At 34.7% G+C, this 26,219-nt stretch overlaps 1 protein-coding gene across 1 annotated transcript in view; it reads right to left on the reverse strand.

Annotated features, from left to right (window-relative positions):
• Positions 1-24,733, reverse strand: part of LOC143570541 (TMV resistance protein N-like) — a 109,646-nt gene extending 84,913 nt beyond the window's left edge. The window contains exon 1 of the mRNA XM_077056169.1: positions 24,253-24,733. Coding sequence (XP_076912284.1) covers positions 24,253-24,731 — 479 coding nt within the window. The 5' untranslated portion in view covers positions 24,732-24,733. The remainder of the gene's footprint in view (positions 1-24,252) is intronic.
• Positions 24,734-26,219: the final 1,486 nt, after the last annotated feature.

A 26,219-nucleotide genomic window follows, 5' to 3' on the forward strand; every position in this document is an offset into this window, starting at 1 on the left:
TGTCACTATTGAACGGATCCATACTAATTACAAATTTGCATACCTTTTTACAAAAGCCTTCGATCGTGCCCGATTTATGTTTATAGTTTAGTCTCTGGGGATGATCTCATTTGTACAAAATTAAGTTTTTCCTTATTTTATTTTGTTTTTATTTTTTATTTTATTTTATTTTATTCCATTTTATTTTTAATCTTAATTTTAATTTTATTTATTTTTCTTTTATTTTACTTTCTTATGATACTGTGTTTTAAAATTATATTTTTTTATTTTAATTTAATTTAAATATAAATTCTAGTTCGCTCTACTATGTTATATTTTTTATGTTTTATTTTTATCTTTTTATATATAAATTTGTAAATATTTTTCAAATATGTCACAATTTTAGAGGGAGAAAATGAGTTAAGTTTAACTCGCCAAAAAGATTTTCAATCTCGTTAGGAAAAAAAAAATGAGTCACCTGACTTACCAAAAATATTATATATTTTATTACAGAAAACACCATTAAAATCTTTGAAAATATATTCTCTCATTTAGAGGGAGCTCCTGCTTAGAGGGAGTCGGATAATTAAAATTATAAAATTTTTGAGAAATTGGTCCAACCTTTGAAAAATGATAAGAAATTATCCATAATGATCCTAGTACATGAAAAGAGTAGATCAAAAGCCAATAAGATCATTGCTTGATGTGTAGATAGACTTGAGAAATGAGTAAGTGTGACAATGATATAAACTTAAATACTCGCCTACGCTAGTGGTTATACTCTGATGAAGCGGTTGCCGAGTCCAAAGTAAGTCATATCGATGAAGGAAAAAATGTCAATAGTAAGTCATTCATGAGCCCATTAGTGATTGGCTCAATAAAAATTATTTTTTCTTAAGATTCACATATTGAAAAATAAAAAATTATTAAAGCAGAAAAACTGCAAAATGCTTAAAGGTATTCAAATCAACAACAAAAATGTTGATAAATTTATCAAACAAAAAAGGGGTATATTAGAACTACGTGATGTGGGGCAAACATGTAAGTCTTAAACACTTTATACGAAGGCATGTAAGTCTATATGGCATGTAAGTTCATGGTTCAACCTTTAATACTGTTTGAAAGAAAATTTGCAAAACGTTTAAATAAGCCAAAAATGTTTATGCTTGAGGTATGATGGAGATAGTAACATGTCGAATTAACAGGGACCACATAAGTATTGTGCCTAATTCATACCTTAATGTATCACAGTGAAATCAAAATACTTGTTAAGTTTAAAATGGACAAATATGTCTACAATCCACATTGGGCTCTTGGCATAATAATATCCAAATAGAAGTGTGATCTAAGACGTTATAGATAATGTGATTCCATGTTGAGATCTTTCTCACCAAAAATATGTATCTCTCAAGTTATGTAAATTAAGACTAAAATTAATATAATTAATATAATATTAATTTCATCTTTACTTCAAATTCTTTTAAATTTCTAAAGTTTTATTTACATCTTAAAATTTTTTTGACTTTAATTTTATATTTATCCTAATTTTTATTTTTTATTTTTACTTTTATTTTATTTTATTTTCAATCTTACTTTTTAAGTGTCTAGTTAAAAGGGTTAATATTATACAACAAGGTCCTCTATGCAATGTTTGCTAAGTGTTGACCCGACAAAAATATATCTTGTATATATTTAAAGTGTTTGGATTCGGTGGGTAAATATTTTATGGGTTTAAATTTGTAAATATTTCAGGGTTCGGGGGTTGAGAGTTTAAAATTATTTATAACTCGAGATGTTTTGACTCTATCGCGAGATAAGCTGACCTTATAAATAAGTCCAACCAAAATATCTTTCATTATTCACAAATCTTATACACTTTTTCTCTCTCTTACCCTCTCAACCACCGCCGCACCCATCTTCTTCAAGATCATACCCAGATATTCAATTAAACACAAAATCTGCTCTCATAATCTCACTTTCATCATATCAACATGGATTTGTTCTCAGTGGTACAGATCTTTCATGTTTTGATTCATGTTTTGTTTCTGGAACTTAAGAATGATCCTTGACGAAACTGTTCATATCTTATTGAGTCTCCATCTGTCGGTTTCTCTTTTTTTGTTGTTATAATCTTATTTTCGATATCATTAGGACCTTATGTGTTGATTTAATTGAGTTTTTGTCAAGATTTATATAGTTTTTGTAATTTTTAGGGTTTTCGGACATATTGGGGTTAATAAACCCAGAAAATGAGTTTGAAGGTGGGTTAATGTTGCCCAGATCTTCATAATGGATGAACATGAACCCAGAAACATGTTAAAGGGTTGATTTTGTGATGTTCTGGAAGTTTAAGTATTGTATTCGAATGGTTGTTCGAATCGAATGGACTGATATAATAGATTGGGACATTTGATTAGATATGTGGTGTTGAGAAAATGTTAAAGGATTGAGTATTCGAATAACTATTCGATTCGAATGAATATTCGATATAAATGACTTTTCGATTGAAATATAATCAAGCATGAAATTTGACAAGTACCATGTAATCGAATCCTCATTCGATTAGAAAAGACAATCTCAAAAAATTTGCAAGGACCATCTAATCGAATGACCATTCGATTAGAAAAGAAATACTCTTAAAGAATCTAAGTCATGAGTAATCGAATATCCATTCGATTAAAGAATCAGAAATGTAAAAGATATAGGACATTCAAATCGAATAAGAATTATATTATATTGGAATGATCTAATCCAATTGAATGGTCATTCGATTCGATTAGAAGATCCATTCGATTCGAATGGTCAACACTTGCAAAAATTTTAAATTGATTCAGATTGAATCTAGTCTAATCTAATCTCTAAATCAACCATATCGAATGCTAATTCGATTAGATTAATTTAATTTAGATTAGATCAGATTCAATATTCGATTAGATTACACTTAATATTTTCTCAAAGATTCATTTTCTTCGAGATTCAACCTGATTCGATTCGATTGCTTGTGCCTTGGAAGTATTTTGTAACTCATTCGATTTGAATACTTGACACTTGAACTTTTCTGTCAAACACTTGGTCATTTGTTTCGAATACTTCATACTTAGACAGTTTTCTGTTTCAAGTCCAAAACTTGTATATTAATTTGTAAAGTTTGTTTTATTTCTAATTTATCCTTAGTTTATTTTTGTATATAGTTTTTAACTTAATACTCAATTATCAACACTAATGTTTTCTTTTGTGTCTTATAGGGTCATAATAGCTCTTGTTCCTAAGAAATCAAAAAGAAGAGAAAGTATAAAGTGTTTATATCAATGATCAAGGGATTACTAGAGTGTCCACTATCCTCATATCTGCTGATCCTGAAGTTCATAGTTCATGGGTAGAGCAGTTCTGGACCAAGGCAAGACAAAGAAAGGCAGTACTAGAATCACCTCAATGATAGATGGACTGAACGTGGTGGTTAATGAGGAAGTTATTTGACAAGCTTTTGGAGATAAAAGATAATGCAAATGACCCATTTACTACATTCACCAAGGAAGAGTTGCCGAGTTTTTGGAGGAGATTGGGTATGAGGTAAAATGGTCTACTTATGAGAAGAAGCATCTGCCCGTTTATTGGAAGATTCTATTTCACATAGTTGCAAACTGCCTATCATCTCAAAAGGGTGGCTTTGACAAATTGAATGCAGACTGGGTTGGGTGATGATGTGTTTGACACGCAAAAAGATGTACAATTACTCGAAGCTGTTCTTTAAGTATATACAATTGAATGTACTTGCCAAGAATAGAAGGATGATGCATCCTAGATTTATCCAGTTGATCTTGGACTACTTTCATCCTGACACACCCAAGCCTGTCCACACGAATGAAGTTGATAACGAGGGAAATGCGGTTGAAGCAAATGAGCCATTTCATGTGAAGGTGATTCGATAGTCTACTATGAAAGGTATTCTTGAACCTTATGGAAGAAGTGTGCACAAGTATAAAGGTGAAGAGCCTGGAGTTAAGTTTGGTCAGTTTGTTGAGACTGAAACTGATAGTGAGGAGACTGAGGTAGAGGAGGAAGGTGATGATAGTGGTGATGACCATGATAATGATGATGGTCAGGATGAAAGAGATGATGAAGAAGAGGAATAGGATGAGATTGTTGATGAGCTGGCTGCTGAGACTGAGACTGAGCTGGAGGTTGACGTCATTATGGAACAAAGGTCAAAGAAGAAGCATGACAAGGGTAAAAGGAAAAATGGTGAATCCTCCAAGAAGTCCGCTACTGCTGCTGAGGAGGAGGAAGAAGAAAACGAGCCAGAGCGTCCACTTAAACGCTTGAAGAAGTCTTCGCCTTCCAAAGTGCCTAACATAAAGGTACATTTTCCTTCGATTTCAGCTATGATTACTGAATCCGTAGCACCAACAACCTTAGCCACACAAACCACCGCACCACAAACCACCACCATGCCTGACCCACAATTAGGATCACCCACCACTTTGGCCAAAACCATAGAAGCCCTTAAAGCCAAACAAATAAAGTACACCAAAGACCAAACCTCGACCTCACCAAAAACCAAAACCAAACACAAATCACAACCCAAACCCCAAACCAAACCAAAAACTAGGATTATTCTAAAAACCAAACCAAAACCCAAACCAAAAACTCCATCTCTGAGAGACGAACCCATCACATCTCCTGAAACCACACCAACCCAACTAGATGAGCCCATGCCATCTATGTTTGAAAACATTCCCATAACCACCCAAGCTGAAACCTTGGCCTCCCCTAGGACTAATGCACCCGTCACCTCACCAAAATACCTTTTCACTTCACCAGTTAGAAGCACAACCTTTTGGTCTTCTACTTTCACCACATCCATACAAACCGAAAACACCACCTCAACTATAAAACCACATCCGAGCCAACCAACTTACCATTAGCCATAACCACATCATTCCCAACCTTATCCCTAACCCTACCCATACCAACCACGTACACCACACTCAATCATATCAACCACTCCTCCCTCAACCCATAGAAGCCATGTCATAGCTGCAACTCCAATCTCAAGTGGCAAATCAAAGAAGTCACCAGTGTTTCAAGGTCCTATCCTCGATAGGATTAAGGCATTGGAGGAAGCAACCGAGAATAGAGCCAAGCGTGAGCTTATGTTAATCAAATTCATCAAGAATCAACAAGCTATCAATCAAGAAATTACTCGACAATGCGATGTTCTAGCTGATCAATTAGCTATTCTGCAAGAGCAATGAGACTTGGTTCAAGCACGAATTGCAAGTCAGAAAGAAATATTGGATCAACTCGTTGCATACCAGAATCAACAGTCAGTAGGAATTGATAAATAAAAGGAATTGATAAATCCAAATTCCTTGAGGAATGTTGTTCAATAAGATAGGCTTGAAAGAATTAAGTCAAGGGTATCCAAGCTAGAGATAGATCTTCCCTCCTCCTCTAACTTCGCAAGCAACTTTTTAAGGGAACTTTACTCCACACTTGATAAAGTTTGGATTGACTTTGAGCGACTGGTCTCAAGAGTTAGGTTGTTGGAAGGTGGAAACAACAGGGTTGTCAATAGGTTGTTGGGAGAGAGTGTGAGGCTGCGTGGCATGATTGATCAGCTAGAAGGTCAAATGGAGGATCAACGCGACTCTCAAGGTCGCATTAATGAATCGTTGGTAAACCGCTACCTTGTAGTTATTGAGGTAATGCGGTTAACTGATGAGGACGTGGATAACATGAGAATGCATCTCATGGAGACCTTTCGTTGGTTTCTGCGTGCAAATGAGCCAAGGACCGAGTGTTGGTACATGTGTGTCAGTAGTTCATAGTCTAGCATTTGTAATCGAGTCTGTAATGTAATTATGTTTTGTTTATGATTGTTTTGTACTACGCGAAGTTGTCATCAAGTTCGCTATGGCGAACTTGTTGAATCAGCGAAGTTATGGACAACTTCGCCAATGGCGAAGTTGTCGTGTATAAAACTGTTTCGCTGAAACAGTTTGGTGGTTGGTCGTTTAGGGTTTGTTTCAGTGTGTTTCATATTGGTGTTACGTGTTATTCTCTGTAATAGTGACCGTGAGTCACGTGTTCGGTTATCAATATAACGTGGTTGATTTATTGCTCGTGTGATTCTATCTCTACACTCGTAACTACCTGCGCAGGGATTCCGCACCTGCGTTGTTAGCGATATCCCGTGTACGATCCGTCCAGGAACCTACACCGAGCAGAGCAACAGATGAAAAACTGCTCTTGCTAATCTGTTCACTGATTCCGAAAGAGTCAGATCTCTAGGAAACTTACACGGTTTTCTATACATGGGTGAACCTCGAAAGGATGCTGGTGAAGGCGGATCAGGTGTGAAGGAAGTTGATGAAACTGCTACTACTTTTGAACCTGTTGTGAGCACTGAACTTGTAATTACTACTACGTCTGGGCAGGTCAGTTCCACAAGTTCACCACTTGTTACACCCGCTACTGGTGTACAAGTCAGTGCTGTCTTTACAACTGCTTTTATTGAATATGTTCCACAACAACAAGTAGCTCAATGTGGTGGAGGAAATGGAAACAATGATGACAATGACGAGTCTGATGATGAAGATGATGATGGTGACGATGATGAGAATGAGGAAGATGATGATGATGAGAACAATGATGATGATGACCACGAGTATAACAGTTTTGATGAACCTCGTGGTGGTAATGGTGATGCTAGTGGTAGTGGTGATGCCACTGGAAATAAGGCGAGTGATGAGGAACTGTCAAAAGAAGCTGTAAAAACACATGAAACGGATGCTGAAATCGCCTCTATTTTTAACGTTTGTTCTGTTGCAGGTACCGAGTCACCAGTTAAGGAAGCCATGGAAATAAATGATGACAACGATGACAGCATCAACTATTCACCCAATCCAGATACACCGAAAAGGGTGAATATGAAGCTTGCTGCTGAAGAGCATGTTGTCTCTCCTACTGCTAAGCCTGCCAAAAGAACAGGGCGAGGTGAGAACTATTGTTGGTAAAGTTTGTCAAGGACCAACAAGCAATAAAAGAGCAGGTAACAAGGTAGCGGGATGCTTTTGCCGATAGAGTAGCTCAATTGGAAGAAAGCCGATATCTGGATAGAGCTCGGATTGAAAGTCAACAAGGTTAGATCGATAATCTTAAAAAATGAATCAGCAATCAACAAGAGTTAATCAATCAAAACTCTTTATGAAATGCTGAGCAACATGACGCAATTGAACGACTCCGATCAAGAGTTTATCATCTAGAAACCGATCTACCTTCCTCCTCCAACTTTGCAGACAATTTTAGGAGGGAGTTAGATTCTACTCTTGATCATGTATGGATGGATTTTGAGTGTCTGGGTTCAAGGGTCAGTTTGTTGGAGAGTGGGTCCAGTTCTTCTAGGGACATGGATTGGTTGAAGGGTGAAAGTGTTAGATTGAGTTCGAGGATTGAGGCGTTGGATGGAGAGATTGAAGAACACAAAGACTTCATTGATGGTCAAAATCTGGTGCATGAGTCCCTTGTCAACCATTACCTTGCTGTCTTGGAGGTAATGCGGATGACTGATCAAGACGTGGAGAATCTGAGGACTCCCCTGATGAGAACCTATAGGGGATTCCTGCAAAGCAATGAGCAAAGAACCGAACCCAGCAACAGAAAAAGATCTGCGCTAGCTAGACTTTTTTATGATGCCGAAAGAATAAAGACTCAAGGTAGAACCCATGGAATCTTCCCCTAGTGCTCCCACAAAGGAAGCTGGTGGAAGCGATACCGATGTGAGTACCAATGTTGAAGAGCCGATGATGGTTGTTGGAACCATCGTGAGTACTAAACTCGTTGCTACTACTGCCATTTCAAATGGGAAGGTCAGTGCAATGACTTCCGCTCTTGTTGCAACTACATCGGTTTCACAAGTGAGTGCTCTAGCTGCTACAGTTGTAGCTCTTGCTGCTACTTCAATTGCTCTTGTTGTTCAACAGCCGTTGGTTCAAGGATGAAATAGTGATGATGAAGATAATGACGAGTCTGATGATGATGACCCGTATGACGTTGGGAATGATGATGATGTTGAGAAGGAGGACGAGGAAGATGACACGTACGATAGTTTTGATGAGCTACGTGATGGAAGTGGCAGTGACGATGATGACAGTGATGGTGATAATGTCACTGGAGGAAATAAGACGGGTTAACAAGAACCGCCAACTGAAGCTCAAAAGACTCGTGACACTGATGTTGCAGTTGAGGCTGAAATAGCCTCCGCTTTTGACGTTTGTTCTTTTGCAGATACCAGTTAACATGTTCAAGGAGCTGGGGAAGAAAATAAAAGTGACAATGATGATGGAATAAACTACTCCCCAAATCCGTATACTTCGGAAAGGGTGATTGATGTTGTCACCCTTCCTGCTAGGACTACTCAAAAGAAGAACAATAAATGCATCAAGTACTACAGTGTGAGAAAAATGGCAAGCTTGAGATGGAGGTTGAAGCCATATCATGACGACTCCCTATCCTCTACACATGATGGCACAAAGATAGCAAAAGTTGGGCTATCCGACGTGCTAATGACGTCCTGACATACCTTTCTTATGGAGATATGCACACCCTGTCCATATTCGATATGAACTACTTCAGGAGGACAGTGGGTGGAGACGAAGAGGAAAGCAAGGTGGAAGGTTGGTTTAAGTCAAAGGAAGTCAATCCCGTTACCGGAAAGAAGACAAAGGGATGGAGATACAAGATGGCCGACGATCATGGAGAACCTATTATGCACGGAATGCCCTTTGATGGCGACTTTCTTTATGACTTTGTGTTATGGGAATTCGACAACAAGAAAGACGAGGTGATCATTCAATTTGACAACATGCATAGCCTCCGCTTTTTCCAAGAGCACGAGTTGGAGGGTTTCTGCAAGGCTGACTTACTCAAGCTTTACGAGTCACCCCTGTGCACTGTTGAAGACGTTCGTCGTGATTGTACGAATGCAATCATCAATAAGTTCAACAAGTTTGTTCGCCTTCTTGTTGAACAACAACCATTTGATCATGGCGAGGTGTTTGAATACGAGTCTGACTCCGATTGAAGACACGAGCTAACAGATTAAATACTAAAGACTAGAGGGAGATTGTAATGCCCATTTTGTTATTAGTCTTTTGCATTTATTTTTACTTTAACGTTTATGTTAGTTAGCTAGTCAGATTGTCATTTTTTTGTATGTACGGGCCCGAGGCCTTGTAATATGAAGCCCATTGGGCCGTTATAATACAATAATGGTGCATGAGAACACACACTATAAATAGTGTGTGTGTCTCATGCAAACACAACCTTATCCTTATCTACAAACTCTCTCCCTCTCCTTTCTCTCTTCCCTCACGGTAATAAACAAACCAAACAAGATTCGAGATCCCGATTTCTCACTAGTGATTTCCGCTATCTAGTGTTGAGATTGATCCAAGTAGACTAGTCTTTGTGTTGTTTGATCCGTCCATAGGACCTACAAAAGTATTTAGGATAACTTTTAACAAAGCTTTATTTGAAGCAAAACTGAAATGGAAAAGAAGAAACGAAAACTGAAATCAAAGGTGGGATAGGGCGGCGGCAATGGCCGCTGTGTCTAGGTTTTGAACTCGGTGGTGGAAGCTAGGGCTATGAAGAGTACCTAAGGTTGTTATATATATATATATATATATATATATATATATATATATATATACACACTAGCGGAGGAGCCCGCACGTTGCGGCGGGGTTGTATAAGGGTGTTAGCGATACTGCGATAATGCATTAGTTACGTGGTATATCCTTAGTAAAGGTTGGTTCAGCCAAACTGTATTTGTATCTAGTAGGAGAGCTCGCGCATTACGACGGGGACACAATGGGGATTTGGTTGATAGGGGGTGGGTCGTTATGGTACTGCTTTTGGGCGGGTACGCCCTTTTAAACTAAGCGCTAATAAATTAATATAGGAATTAACAATAACAACTTTCAATGGATTTAAGTTGTGAAACGGAAAACTACATTAAGGGCCACAATCAGCAATTTGGAATTTGTATCAATTTTTTTTTTGGCACAAGATCCTTTAGTATCTTATTATTTAATAAAATCTGGCCATGTAAACAGAGTTAGCCGACTTTATATAGAAAAACATAGATAAAAAAAACTGGATGGGTAAAACCGAAAGTTAAATAGATCGGTATGTAATTTTCAAACTCGGTGGCTCATGATTCGTTGCGTTTTTTCCTGAACTACTAATGCAGGGTTGGGTGTTGTAGACGTTAAACATATTATATGTAGCGCATGAAAGACTTTTTGACAACCGACAAAAAATGCCAACACAACCATATGCTGGAGCTTTAAAACAACAATCTGGAAGCAATCAACCAAAAAAAGTGCAATTTACTCTATTTTTTACCTTTTAATGTAACAGGTATAAAAAACCTTGTAAATCTCTTCATATTTATGAGTCAACTAAACCTTTTTCATATAACATTCACCGGTCAAATATAGAAAAAACGGCAATTTTGACTTCTTTACTATCGATAACAGGTCGTACATGTTAAGTCGAATAAATAATTAGCCAAAAATCATGTAAACCGGTAAATAGATCAATAGTGGGCTGCCATAATGAATTTTAATGATGTGACATACATCAAGTAGTACATGCGTTACAGTTAATTCTTTGAAAAAAAGAACCTAGGCATCTTAACCTGTGTCAACAATTTACAACATCTCATGCTGCTTCGTTTAAATGCGAAAAAAAAGAAAGAAAAGTCCAAAAAAAATAATTAATGTTTTAATCTCTGGACAGTTTACTAAACCAAAATGAGACAGATTCACCATATACCTTTGTTGTCTCATAAAAAGCTTAATATGAATGGGTGAGCAATGTCGTTTGGCGTAACCGTTGAGAACCTTTTCAGCGCCATCACTCGATGCCTCGATGGTTTCTTCAAAGAAGAGAAATCAGTTAGTATAATTAAAAAAAACTAAAATCTAGTGTCGTAATTGCAGTCACCTTTTTATTAGCTTTTCAGATAAAAACTTTTAAGCTAACAGTAAGCTGTTAAAAGTCCAGGTGTTGTAATGAATTCTAGATTGTTAAATATGACAATTTACCTACACAATGAAAACTTATAGTGTTAGATTCGGAAGACAGTGAGTGAACTCAGTTGTCCAAAGCTTCCTAAGCTTACAATGGATTGGTTTATAGATTTTGGTATTTAATCGACTAAATTCGGTTTTAAAAAAAAACCCTAACCATGTCCATAATATGTTACAATTTGAGCCAAAACTGAAATTTGATAACATATTAACATTACCTGTACAAAACTGGAGATAGAAAGAAGTCGCTCGTCTTGGTTATTTTGATTTGTAGCCTGATAATTAACAAAGAATTACATGTCAATGACAAAATGCTAATGCAATTTGACAAACTTAGAAGGAAAACGTCAAAACCTCCACCCATTCTCAAAGAAATGGACAAAGTGACGAAAAAAGTCATTGTTAAGAAATGGACAAAGCGACGAAAAAAAGTCATTGTTAACCGGCCATCTCAGCAGCAGCAACATTTTTTGGTTCCGGCTCCAATCTCAACGCCCATAACAACCAAAGCACCACCACCAAAGAACTATGAATCTACAAAGGGTAAGTACTAAAAGAAACAACTTATTCATCTTTATTCATTCTTACCGTTAGGTGAGCTACTGAGCTAGCCAGTGTTGAACCATTAGCCGATTCAGGCAGTTTTGACCTGTTATGCTTGGCAACTACCTTTCAGCCGTTAACCAACCCAGGTAGATTTGACCCGTTAACCGAAGCGGACAGTTTGGACCTGTTAACTGACCCAATAGCACATTACAAGTCCATTTTGCAGACCTAATCTGCCAAAAAAATAACCATGTCTTTGAAAACTAATTCTCCCTTTTAAATTAATAAAACCAATATGTTCACTAATGCATAGACACAATCTTTGCAATTCACATGGCATATCACATATGCAGATTAATGTATGGCAAATGTATATTAAAACCTAATGCACATGTAATTAATTATGATTGGTGAAAATGGTTGGTTAAACATGAGCATGGTAGACAGGTATAACCTCAAAGAGATCCTTACATTCAAAAGCTTTTTTAGTTGAAACCTAGTATCTTTCAAATGACAGTGAGTTTAGAAATTTACTTAAGATATGAAGAGTATTATATTCTAACATATTGTTACAAATTTGAAAGTAGTAATTTTATAAAAAAAAAAAATCATGCAAAACCCAAAGCAAAAAGATATGCGACTAAGACAAATTTACTCAGACATAATGAAAACGGACTAATACAAAACCTACCCAGGCGTCAGACTCACTCCGTAAACTTATTTCAAATTTCCAACTGAAGCAAAACATTACCGTTATGCCGGCCGTGTTCGGGTTGGCCTGTTTAATAACAGGAATAGTAATAATAACATGTAGAGGTTATCTGGTTCGATTTAAACCTGTGAAACCATTCAAATTGTATCAGTTTGGTTTCACAGTCGGTTTTTTTATCGACTTTCGGTTACATCAATGTTTCAACTGTATTTTTGGTTGACATTAGTTTCTATCAATCGTAATAACTCTAATCAAAGTCCAGATTCTACTCTAATTATAAACTTACAAACAAGGCATAATCAATATCACAGTTTAGAAAGGCAATTAGGCTAATCAAAACCACCCTCATGTAAAATAAATAAGTACCAGAACCAGATGAATTGAAAAAATTATGTACTGAGAACCCACATTGTTATGACCCAAAACTATATTTCTAATGGCATCAAAGTAATACAAAAAATGACAACAAACGAGACTCATACAAAACACCGAAGATGCTCAAATACAGAACACCAAATACAACACAAACAAAGAATGACAATTGACAAATACAAAATTATCATCTTCGTGCCAGTAATAATAAGACGATGATGTTTAGCACTATTGTAATTAATGAAAGACAGTATTTGAAAGAAGCAAAACTTACATACTTGCGATTTAGCGGACTTCTTTAATCTGTTGATTTCTTTAATACGAATCGATCAACAATGTGTGCAAAACAAAGAAAGATTATTAGGCAAAATTCACATAAGATTATAACAAACATGTGGTGTGAAAATATAATGATCTTGATATCCATAGCAAACATATAGTAGGTAATTGAAGCGAATCTTCATTGCAAGGTTTGATCAATTGAAGCATTCAATAGATGGTTGCAATCAAATTGATCGGTAAATTTGAATTTGTTTACCGCGGTAAACTGGTTGGGTCTTAATTCCTCATGTGAAGAAACAAAAATGTAAAGTTCTTCAAGGCTGGCACCCTTTCAACTCATTTATTATTAAATTATTTTTATTATTTTTCATAGTTATTTACATATATCTATAATTATAACTTTTATATATTATATATAACACAATATACATTTATTTTCATACATTTAAATATAATAATAGTTACTATAATAATATGTTAAATAAAAAAATATGTAAATAAAAGGCTTGTCTAGGCTTGCCAGCCGGCTTGAGCTCAATATGTGAAGCTTAATTTGGCTCGAGCTCAACATGTGATGCTTCGGCTCGAACCCATTTGTTAAATGACCGTTGCTCAATATTCATCAGCAAAATCGTTTTACCAATCTGTTTAGGCTTGGTTCGTTTTAGTTTAAGAGAGCTCGGGCTCGAGCTTGGCACTTTTAGAACTGCTTCTCTTACCTATTAACAAATGTAGATGAAATATTAAACCGCTTGTAATTGTAATGGTGCAGTGTTTGAAAAGTGTGGGAACTGCAAATCCTCTTGTTCTTATTGATGAGATTGACAAGGTATAAATAACTGAATACCACATTTATTGATTTCATTTGGAGATAGCTTTTATTTAATATAATTTCAATTTTATCTTGATTGCCATTGGGAAGAGGACACACAGGTAGTCCGGTAAGTGCAATGTTTGAATTGCATAATGTAGATTGAATATCTTTCCTAAAGTCCAGAATTTCAAAATTTTAGACTATTAAAAATTGATTTTACATAATAGGAAAACCAAATAAATCACGCCTAAACATTTTCCTATAGATACATACAGAAGAAAATCAAGAGTTTAGTTCACATGACTATAATCTGCTTGTCATAGGCCTTTGTCTACAATTGGCTTGTATGTTAGTGGGCAAGATTATTTAATATATGGTCTGATCTAACACATGACCGCTAATGTATCAAGAAACATGAACGGGTACAATAGGGGTAGAATAGTCATTATATAAAACTGTTTTCAATTAACTTATAGAGGCATTTTGACGGGTGAGTTGGGTAATGCGACTCACAACAGCGCATGCTGAAACTGGTCATAAAAGCAACATGCACAAAGATTAAGACAACAACAACACCAGATGATGTTGCAGTTTCTACCACCTGTCCAATACGCCCACTTGATCCAGGAACCACAACAACTTCAACTAAGAAAACAGTTTCAACAGAAAGGACTGCAATCTGCATCTAATTGTCCTTGGGATGGCGGTGTTTGTTCTAGAATACTAATGCAATAATTGTATCATCAAAAGCAACGACCCATCGTGGGTATATTAGTGAAATTTTAATGTCGCTTTCATTTATTTAGAATAGTAGTATTGATGTTTACTTTAGTAAACATGCCTGGGTTAAATTACTTAAAATTTAAAACTGAAATATAGTAGGCTCATCAGGCTCTCTAGCCTACTTGAGTTCGATAATTGAAGCTCGGGTCAGGCTCGGTTATTACATGAGCTTACTTTTTGGTTTTGGCTCAAGCTTGTTTAACCTTGGCTTGATTCGAGCTTTGAGTGATCCAATTTTAAGTACTTACAGTTAGGGGGTCAAGTGTCATTTAATGTTTTCTTGTTGGTACAATATTTGTACAGTGGCATGGAGTGTCCTGATCCGGATGCTAATGTCTTCAAATAGGGTGTTTTCTTTGCACTTATTCAGGGTGGACTCTTCAAGGTGATTATGATCATTATTATGATTCAAAGCCATGGCATCGGTTTTTTGATATCTAAGGGTAAATTAAAAATCCTTTTTTACCCGTTGTGCAGGTCGGGGAGAAGCTCTCAAAGCTGTCAGTTGACGTTGTGTTGTACAGTGAAACTAATCCATGATGTCTAGACTTGGTCTTGAGAATTACGAGAAAAACTTCAAAATGGCTTGTTAACCGACCGCACTTTGCCCCTTCTTACCTACAGGCAAGTATGTAACTTTTGTAAAAGGTACATTACGGTTTTGACCCATTTAATTATAATTGGGTCGATACATGTATGCTTAATCTCTTAATGGGCAAAACTTTAAAAAATTTCAAATGAAAGTATTAAAATAATCGGGTCAAATGTGGCCCAAGATGCACTTGTAATGCATAAAACTCACTTAACCATTCTGTTAAAATTTTATTTTATTATTGAAGGAAAATTATTGATCATAGTTGACACTAATCATAAGAAAAACTTCAAAAAAAGGCTTGTTTTCTACTTCTTAATAAAGAATGTTACAATCTCGACCCATTTACTTACGAAGGGTTTGTGAGGTTTATTTATCATAGCGGTTTAAACAAGTAACTTTTTTTTAAAATCTGGTAAAAAGGGTATCGGGCCAAAAGCTGCCCAAGTTGCATATCTAATGCATAAAACTTCCTAAATCATTTTATTTAGATTTTGTCATTTTTTTTACGATTGTTATATAAGTTGAATGAATAATTATTTAGTATCTAAGTAAATATAAGATTAATTCAAATTAAATTGTGCTTTAATAATTACTCATGTTTGGTGTTATATAGGTACACACCAGTTGCCTGATTATCTTATGACCTTCATCTTCATCTGGGGCAAAGGAAGCCATTGGCTGTAGAGCTGGAAATTTGTTGTGGCTTCTGTCAGAGCATATGTCCTACTCAACTGGGGTTGTCCTTTTGGTGTTATTAGTTTTTTAATTGTTGCCTGGTACTTGATGCATTGTTGTATATCATTTTGGTCTCGCATATGATTCATACCACCGAACTTGTCATTTTTGTGGTGCATATATGTGTGAGGTAATAATGCTTCCAATTATTTTTATTATAAATAAAGTTTATGGTATTATCTTAGTTAACGGTTCATAAATATATATTTATATATCAAATAATAAACAAATATTTATAACTTATCCGGTTCTTGAATTTGGTTTGACCAATCCAGTTGGTCCAACGAATATGACAAGTAACACATATGTCATCGCTAACATCCTTATACGACCTCGCTGCGAAGCGCGGGCTGTATACAGAAACCAAGTATTACTATCGAAGATGTCCGTAACACGAGCCGCTACGAACTGAATCATAAATGTGTCCCCGCCGCAACGCGCGGGCACTCTTACTAGTTATAATGTAATATAGATACTAGGTTAGAACTCGTGTAATACACAGGTTTGTAATAAAACAAAATAGCAAAAAAGAATAGTATAAATAATTAGCAAAATGTGAAACATGAAAACAAAAATACTATTCATAAGTCACTTAACTTCTTTTTTTTTTCTTATTTGTGTAATTAAAATTTTGGATGCATTTGAACCCTTGATTTAACAATTCTAAAATGATGCAAAGACTTTTTATTATCAAAATTTGAAAAGAAATCTTCTTGTTTTCTTCTTTTTGTTGCAATTGAAATTTTAAACGGATTTTAACCCTTAATTTAACCATTCTAAATTGAGGCAAAGACTCTTTTATTATCCATATTTGAAAAGTTCATTATTAACAACCTGCCTAATTCTAAATTCTAACTTATAACCAATCAACCTTGTGTCTTAATAAACTTCAACATTAGTATTAATTTAATAAAATTAAACATAAGTATTTTGTAGTAGTTAACAAACGTTTTTACAAAACTTTTTTTTTAATCTGAAAACATCAACAAAAATCATGTAAAAAATACCCAGTTCAACAAAATCATATAATAAAAATCCGAAATTAATAAAAGATCATATAAAAAGACGTCATATTTGTAAGTAGGGGTGTCCAAAATACCCGAATTCGATTAACCCGACCCGACCCGAACACGAATAAGCAAATTCGGGTCGGGTTAAATCGGGTAAAAAAAAGTATTAATTGGGTTATTCGGGTCAACCCGAATAACCCGAATTGTTAATAGGGTCAGGTTTCGGGTTCATTTTTGGGAAAAAGTCGGGTTTCGGGTTAACCCGAATAGCCCGATTAGTAGCGATACTTAACTTTATATACAATGATTAAAAGGTTAAATAAGCACTATAAAGGCAATAATGTTTCATTTATGTTGTGTTCATTTAAATAAACGAACGAGCATGAACACATATTTCACTCGTTCATCTATGTTTGTGAATGTTTGTTTATGATCGTTCATTTAAGTTTGTTTACGTTCGTTCATGTTCGTTTACATATTAATAGAAAATTATTAAATATTATTTGCATTTAGTAATTATATCACCCTAATATGTTTTATATTTGTTTGTTTGTGTTTATTTAAATGTGTTCATTTATGTTTGTTAATGTATGTTTGTGTTCGTTAATGTATGTACATATATGTTCCTTCATGTTCGTTTATCTTTGTTTAATTATGTTCATTTATGTTCGTGAATTCTTCGTTTGATTTTAAATGAATGATCATGAACACAAATATTTGTTCGATTAAGTGTTCGTGTTCGTTAAAAGTTAAATGAAAGAATACGAACGCCTTTGTTCATGTTCGTTCGGTTCATTTACACGTTTATATGTGCAATTATAAGATAATTACTTGTAAAAGATATTGAAAATTAAGTGGAATGAGAAATTTTGCAACCTACAAGTTACAAATACATAAAACAACTTAAAGTTATAAAGTAACATGGTTAACCCGATTAACCCGACTAACCCGACCCGAAAACCCCGAAACCCGAATAACCCAAACCCGACTAACCCGAACCTTAATAGGGTCGGGTTTCGGGTTAGATATTTTTTAAGGAAAACCCGACTAACCCGACCCGATTAACCCGAAACCCGATCGGGCTAACCCGATTAACACCCCTATTTGTAAGTTAATTGCCAAAATGTACACATTCTAAAAATTTGTCTAAATGTTAATCGCCAATTGAAATAGTTAGAAAAAAAAAGTATTTAACAACTATAAAACAATTGTTGATTTGCTGTAGTGATCAAAATTGCATAAAACTTCTAAATGGCACCCTTTGTTAATGAAATACATGATTATCAGCTCATATTCAACATTCAAACATCCAAAAATCTAAAAAAAACATCAACAAAGAATTATGAAAAGGGAAGCAAACATGCTACCACTTTACACCTCAATATGATTTAGAGAAAATGACTGTTTGCGTCCCTGTGGTTTCAAGGTGGAGGCACAATGAGTCCTCAAAAGAAAACATGAACGGGTTGAGTTCCTATGGTTTCAAAATTGAACCATTTGAGTCCCTGCCAGATCTAAAATTACTAGTTTACCCTTTTTTATGATCCATGAGTCCTTGTGGTTAAGTAATTGCTTAGTTTTAGTCCATCTTTAAAAAATACCTCCAAATTACATAATTAACCTCCAAACTATAATCAATCAAGCCATATTCAACAAAAAATAAATGAATCGAACTTTTTTTAACAAAAACAAAAAAAAGCTTAAAAAAACGAACTAAACTAATTTTTTTTAACAAAAATAGATGAACCAGACTTTTTTTACCAGAAATACGAACCGAACTACATGTTAATGAAAATAAGCGAACCACACTACTTTTTTAACAAAAATAAAGGATCGAAGTAACTTTTTAGAGAAAATAAACAAACAATTTTTTTACTAATTCTTATTTAACTAAACGAACGTAACTACTTCTAAAATAAGCAATCAAATCACACTCCCACTCCACCTTAGCACAAGCTACGACGATATTTTTGTTAAAAATAAGTTTGGTTAACTTATTAATGTTTAAAAAAATTTTGGTTCATTTATTTTTGGTAAAAAAAAGTAGTTCGATCTGTTCTTTTATTTTTGTTAAAAATAAGTTTGGTTCGTTTTTTTTAAAGTAATTCTATGTTTGTTTTTGTTTAAGTGAATTGTTCAGTTTGTTTAGTTTATTAAAAAAAGTAGTTCGTTTTGTTTAATTGTATTAAAAAAAAGTATTTCCGTGCTTTCTTTTTGTTAAAAAAGTTGTCCAGTTAATTTCTTTTTGTCAAAAAAGTAGTTCGTTTAGTTTATCTTTGTTCAAAAATAAGTTTGATTCGTTTTTTTTGTTTAGTTCAAATGTAGTTGGATCCGTTTATTTTTGTTAAATAAATGAACTAAACTGCTTGTTAAAAAAAGTGGTTCGGTTCGTTTAGTTTAGTAGAAAAAAAGTAGATCGATTCATTTATTTTTGTTAAAAGATAAGTTTGGTTTGTTTATTTTTGTTAAAAAAACAAGTTTGGTTCGTTTATTTTTGTTAGAAAGATAGTTTGATTCGTTTATTTTTCTTAAAAAAACAAGTTTGGTCGCTTATTTTTGTTAAAAAAGAAGTTTGATTCGTTTATTTTTGTTAAACGAAATGAACTACTTGTTAAAAAAATGATTCGGTTCGTTTAGTTTGGTTAAAAAGTTAGTTTGGTCAGTTTATTTTTATTAAAAACTAGTTCAGTTCATTAATTTGTTGAAAAGGTGGTTCGGTTTGTTTATTTTTGTTAAAAAAATTGGTAAAGTTTATTTATTTTTGTTAAAAGGTGAAAGGGACTCAAAGTGACCAATTATGAAAGTTCAAGGACTCAGAGTGACAATGTATATATATATATATATATATATATATAAGTAAAATGCTAACATAGTTAAGTAACAGCATAGACTCAAATAGTTCATTTTTGAACCCACATAAACTCAACCAATTCAAATTTTCTTTTGGGGACTCATTGTGCCTCCTCCCTAAAACCACAGGGACGTAAACAGTAATTTTCTCTATGATTTAAGTAAAACAAAGGCCATAGCCCATATCACCACTCATGATGCAACCAAAATTAATAAGATACAACCAAAATACAAATACAGTATGCACAGGCCAAATTATATCTCATCGTCTATTATAAAGATGACAGAAGATGTATAAGTTTTTTACATATATATTTTGTTGCCCTTGCAACAATCCAAGAAGCATGTCCGCACACAATAAACAACAAAAAATAATGACAACGGAAAATACAATACGTATGCAAGAAAGCTTAAATCTTTACTTTACGTAGCTATAAATTCATATTCAAATATAATGGAAAGGATTTTGAAAATGAGAACTGAAATTTAAATCCTTAATTGTTGTAACTATATTATGGTAAATAATTACAAGAGTGATTTCATTTTGAAATACCGGTAATATGGGTATAATCAATACATATGCCATTAGTTACGTTTAAATATATAAGACACCATAAATCTTGATATGTTACATAAATTGGGGAATTATGTACATTATGTTATGTTTAGTGTTAAGTAATTATGATACCATGAGATATAATAAAAAAATATTAATAATCATCTTTAAGTTCCCAAAACAATCTTTTGTTTTGTAAACCAAATTTACCCAAACTGTCCTTTAGGTTTTTCTAATAATGTTTGTTAAAGAGAATGGATGTTTTGTTAAAAGTATGATTTCTTTAAAATAATTATGAAAAAAAGTTAGAAAATGTCATGTGACAATTTGAAGAATTTTGGTGAAAACTAAATGAAGAATTTTGTGGAAACTCCACTCTTTTATTATATAGGTAGATATATATAGATGATATGTAAACCCTAGGTTTAAGGTGGGCCCATGCGATACTTAACAATAGTACAATCCAATATGATACGACTGTCAAATAACTTTTAATTGGATACGAGTTAAGGAACTCCAGTTCTCTAATAAAACAGAAAACGAAACAAATTAATAAGGGTCGAATAATAGTAATAAAGTACAGAGAAAGGTAATAAAATGAAATCCTTCATCGATTTCCTTTGCAGGTCACACGATCTAAAAAACAAAATTTTGAAAATTCTGATTTGAAGATGAAAATTCACACACAATCATTTCGTCAAGAATGCGGTGTGCATAAATTAAATACGATATAAATATGTAGAATATGATTCAATTCAGCCTTAAATAACCAGTGTAAAAAAACATCATCGTTAAACATAAATCATCATTTAGATATTTAGATTTTGATTCAATTCAATCTCATAGTCAGCAAATTAAACATACATCATCATTGAATTTAAGCATTAATGATTAATTCTAAATTGATTGTAAGTATAACCTGAATAAGTTTTTGACAGAATTTGTGATAAGAAATATATAGAGGTTCCCAAGCTATTTTTTCTAGTATCATAACAAACACATCAAAACCAAACAATCGAGCTCGCTTTGATTTGGAATCAAAACAGAAAAGAGTAGCGATTAACAATATAAAAAAAAATTGTGTGTAGCTATTTGGACTGAGATACTCAGGTTGTGAGTGCCTATCTTACTCACAGCTCTACCCAGTAGATGTCCTTAACGAATTGTTTTGTGGATGTAAAACCATAGGACTGAAGCTGCTTTCTGGACCCATAAATATGCAGGCCTTTCAATTGATAGATGCTCTGTGGAAGACAACTTATGCCCGAACCTTCTATATTTAACTCTTTCAAACATTCTAAATTCCCAAGTTCCTCTGGCAATTTCTTAATATCATAACAATAGGTGAGACGTAAACGTTTTAAATATTTCAACTTACATATGCTGTTCGGAATTTCTCGTAAGAATGCGCAACACCATATGGTTAAGTCCTCTAAACACTCTAATCTGCATATGTTCTCAGGCAACTGTTCAAGAGCAAAAGAAGAATTAAGTTGAAGTGATTTTAGATGTTCCAACATACAAATGCTATCCGGAAACTGATGAAACGGTTGCTCCTTCAAAGATAGCTTCTCTAGACTTTCTAACCGCCACAGATCCCGAGGAATACTTCCTTCAAGTTTAAGCTCTCTTAAATGTTGTAAACCACAAATAGTTTCTAAAATATACTCAAGGTTTTCGCAAACACATGGACCAAAAGAAATAAGTTTCTCAAAATTTCCACTCCATGAGGATCTAGGTTCATCATATTCACATGTAAACCTGAACCTACGCAAATTATTGTTAGGATGGACTAGGCACATATCAACGCAATCTACACGTATATTACATGTAACTACAGAATCAAGATTAGCTGATTTATGCTCTTTGTTATAGTCAAAAGATGCAAAATTTAAGCCATGATCTAACCGAAAGTTGACAAGGTTTTTTAGACATCCCACCGAAGCGTGAATTTCTTGAAGATAAGAACATTTTTCAAGATATAATCCCTCAAGATGTGGAGTCCGCCCAAGGTTAAGGTAACTCACCTTAGAATAACTCAGGTTGAGGAATTTGAGGTTCGGACATTCAACGGGCATACGGAGTTCTACTAAGTCGTGACATCCTTCAAGATCTAGCACTTCGAGATGTGGAGTCACCCTAAGGTCAAAGGTTATTAAGCTTGAATAACTGAGGTTGAGGAATTTAAGCTTATAAAGAACCTGTCATAAGGAAGAGTTTATGAATATCAATATAATGAAAAAAAATATAACATTATACGCATTATATGCAAAAACTACCTAGCTATAGCTATTATATTACCTCTCTTTCTCTCACTTCCCAAGGTTGAAAAATACTGCTCCACCACAATCCAAGGGTAACAAGCTTGTTTGCTTTCAATGATTTACCAAAATACCGAAAAGGGAATCCACGCCAAAGTAGAGATTGTAAAGAATCTGGTAAGTATATGTTAGGTGTTTTATCTTCCCGTTTTCCATATCCATCAAGCACATATAGTAATCTAAGTTCATTCAGATTTCTAAGACCTTCCCCAATAATTCTAGGGTCAACATTAAAGTGCATTCTTATACTTCTTGTCGCCTCATTACCCTTAAAATAAAATAAAATTAAATTAAATTTTCAGATGAAAACTTGTTTCAATGAATAAAAATGTTCTAGTTTTCTACCATTCATATAAACTTGAAACTTACCAATTTGTTAAACAATACTTTTTCAATGTCCTCTTTATTCCATAATCGACTATATGTGCTAGGCTCATTAGGGTGCAAACGCCGAACAATATTCCAGCCCATTTCTTCTATATGGTCATGGAAGCCCAAACAACGGTATTTGAAAGCTATCAAAGATTTCTGCTCAAGAATACTTAAACCAATTTGAGCATTATACCCACAACTTTCAAGTATTCTTATTACTTTGCATTTCTCTACACCTTTCAGTATGCATACAGCATCTAAGAATATTTCTTTCTGATCTTTCTCTAGAGCATTATAGCTTAGCTCCAATATTTTTAAAGTTTGATATTCAGGAATTGTTTTTAGTCTTTCTAAGGCATCTACCCATTCACTCTCACTTCTACCACAAAGATGTGAACCCAAAGCTTTAATTGTCAAAGGAAGGCCAGCAGCATAACATATAACTTTTCTTGTAAGCTCTTCATACCCTTGATTAGGAATATCCCTCTTAAATGCATACCTACTGAAGAGGCAGATAGCTTCCTCATATGATAACAGATTGACATCATGAATAATGTTCACTCCATGTGCTACCAGCACTTGCCGATCTCTTGTTGTGATAATGATTCTACTTCCTGGCTTAAACCAAGTGAGCTCACCAACTAACACCTCAAGCTGGTTTATATCATCCACATCATCTAAAACAACAAGAGCCTTTCTACTAGGCATCATCTTTTTCATCTTATATTTCCCATCAGGAACACCTGCTACAACTATGCTTTGATCATTTAACACATCTGAAAGGACCTGTTTTAGCAATTCCTTCAAACCTAAACCTTTTGAAACTTCTCTCACATTCTCAACAAAACTTTTACCCTCGAACCAGTTGGATATGTGGTCAAAAACAGCTCTGGCTAAAGTGGTCTTCCCACCACCTCCCATCCCCTTGATCCCTATTATACGAACATCATCAGAATCTATCTCTAAAAATGAAACTACACTATTTACCCGGGTATCCATGCCTACTAACTTTTCATCAATGCTCAAATTGATGAAATGTGGCTTTAGTGAAATATCTTTAACAATTTTTTGGATGAATTTTGCTTCATGCCTGTGTTTTCAATTAGTTTCAATCAGACACAATCATATATGAACCAGTAGTATAGTGATATAATCATGTTCCAGGTCAATCTATCAACAAATTAAAAGAAAACATAACAAAAGATATAAGCTGACAAAATTACCCATCAACGGTGTTCTTCAATTCCCACCCAGCCAGACCTGCTGCTTCTTTGAGAGCATCTCTCCACCTCCCAGCAGCCTCTTTCTCTACGTGTTTTGCAAAGGCTTGTCCAACTGCCCCGCTTTGGTTGCGTATTTCTGTGGGTTCCACATCATAGAAAATGGGGTAAGCAGTCTGCTCCTTCGTCTTCTGGCACTCCATAATCTTGACAAGCTCATCTAAGCACCATGATGAAGATGCATAGTTCTTAGAGAAAACAACAATTTGAAATCTGGACTCTTCAATGGATCTGACGAGTTGATCACCAATCCTTTCCCCTTTCTCTATTTTTGCATCATCTTTGTAAGTTATAATGCCTTTCTGCTGAAGAGCAATATAGAGATGATCAACAAAGTTCTTGCGGGTGTCTTCACCCCTGAAACTTAAAAAGACATCGTACTTAAAGTTCTTTTGAACTAATGAAGATGAAGTAGATGCCATTGATTGTAAGCTTGATGGACCGAATGAAGCGAAATCTTTAGTAGTGGAGAAAATTTATTTGAACTGATTAGATAGTAAAGAATCAGTAGAGCGTGTAATAAGAAGACAATTGTTTGAAAAAAGTTTATGAAGGGCTGGGGACAAAAGGGTATGCATTGCAATAAAAAAAAGGATAAAGATCGACTAATGATAAAGAGCATCTGAATCAAAATTATTGAGTATGCGTGATTACCGGCTATCATGGGAGTGGTGTTTTCTTAAAATATAGAACAATGCTAAACCCAAGAGGTATTAAAATACATATCATAATAGACTTTATGGGTTCCAAGACATAGATCCATTATAATTGTGATTATTTTACTAATAATGAATCTTACACAAATGTTTATATATAGGTGGGCTTAGAAAATAGAACAGCGCTAAAACCAAGAAATTGATTTAAGATTCAAATACAGACCATAAGAATGTTAGAGTTAAAATAGCGAGCAGATCGAGGAAATCGCGGGACAGGCGTATTTAATTGTACTCTTGTTTTATTTAATTACTTGTATATTGTTTTCTGAACATGATGATTAGTTTATACTTATAAGAGTAAAGTGCCATTTTCTTTCTTGTGTTTTGGTACATAATGCAAATTTAATCCAAAAAGTTTAATTTTTGTATATGGACACTTCTCGTTTCCCTGTTCTTGTTAATTACATCCAAATTACTAACCCATTAAATTTAATCGTTAAGTCAGGGTTAGCTATCCAAATTACGACGAAGCGACCCCTTTCCCCTTTCCATTGCCCTTGGTTCTTCTACTCCCCGACCGACGCATCTCGGTAGTATTCACGGCTTCATTATCGCTTAGGTTGAAGTTTCGAGCGTCGGAACGGGGCGTGTCTGGATCAACCGAAGACGATGTTTTTGACGATTTATTACGCGGACCACCTTCGGCTTCGGCATCCAAAACCAGGCCCCATTTTGGGTGAAACCTCAAGTGGTCTTTCCAAATGCCAAAGTAATTGAAGGGCCCCGAGACCTTATGTTGTTGATACTCTTTCAACGCGTTTTCCAAGATTTCCGCGTCCGAGACACCGCTACTCCTATTTCGATTCATCGAGAGTAAACCGTATGGAAGCCCATGCATTTGGTGTTTCATTTCGACAGTAACGAATCTTTTTCTCGACGCGAGTCCCCGCCAAGATCGTGGAACAACTATTTAATTTTGTGCCAAAATACCCCCGTTTTTTTGATAGTTCGCTACAAAAAATAAAAACATTACAAGTTCAATGTTTTGTATTAAGAAATTTAAAAAATATATATGTATTTTAAAAACCTACCGCATTTGGCATCTTCCGATATCGCGCACCAAGCACGAGCACATAGTACGCACTCGTCGACACTCCACGGTATCACCGTCTTTTTAACCCAAGGTTCCCCGTCGGGCTTCTTTGCGTGTTTTCTCGGACGTCCGCGTTGGCTCCAAGCGCCTACGGTCTCCGG

The sequence above is a fragment of the Bidens hawaiensis genome, unplaced genomic scaffold (genome assembly GCF_021521415.1).
Source record: "Bidens hawaiensis isolate Kalapana, Puna unplaced genomic scaffold, B.hawaiensis_p1.1 tig00025005_1, whole genome shotgun sequence".
NCBI lineage: Eukaryota > Viridiplantae > Streptophyta > Magnoliopsida > Asterales > Asteraceae > Bidens > Bidens hawaiensis.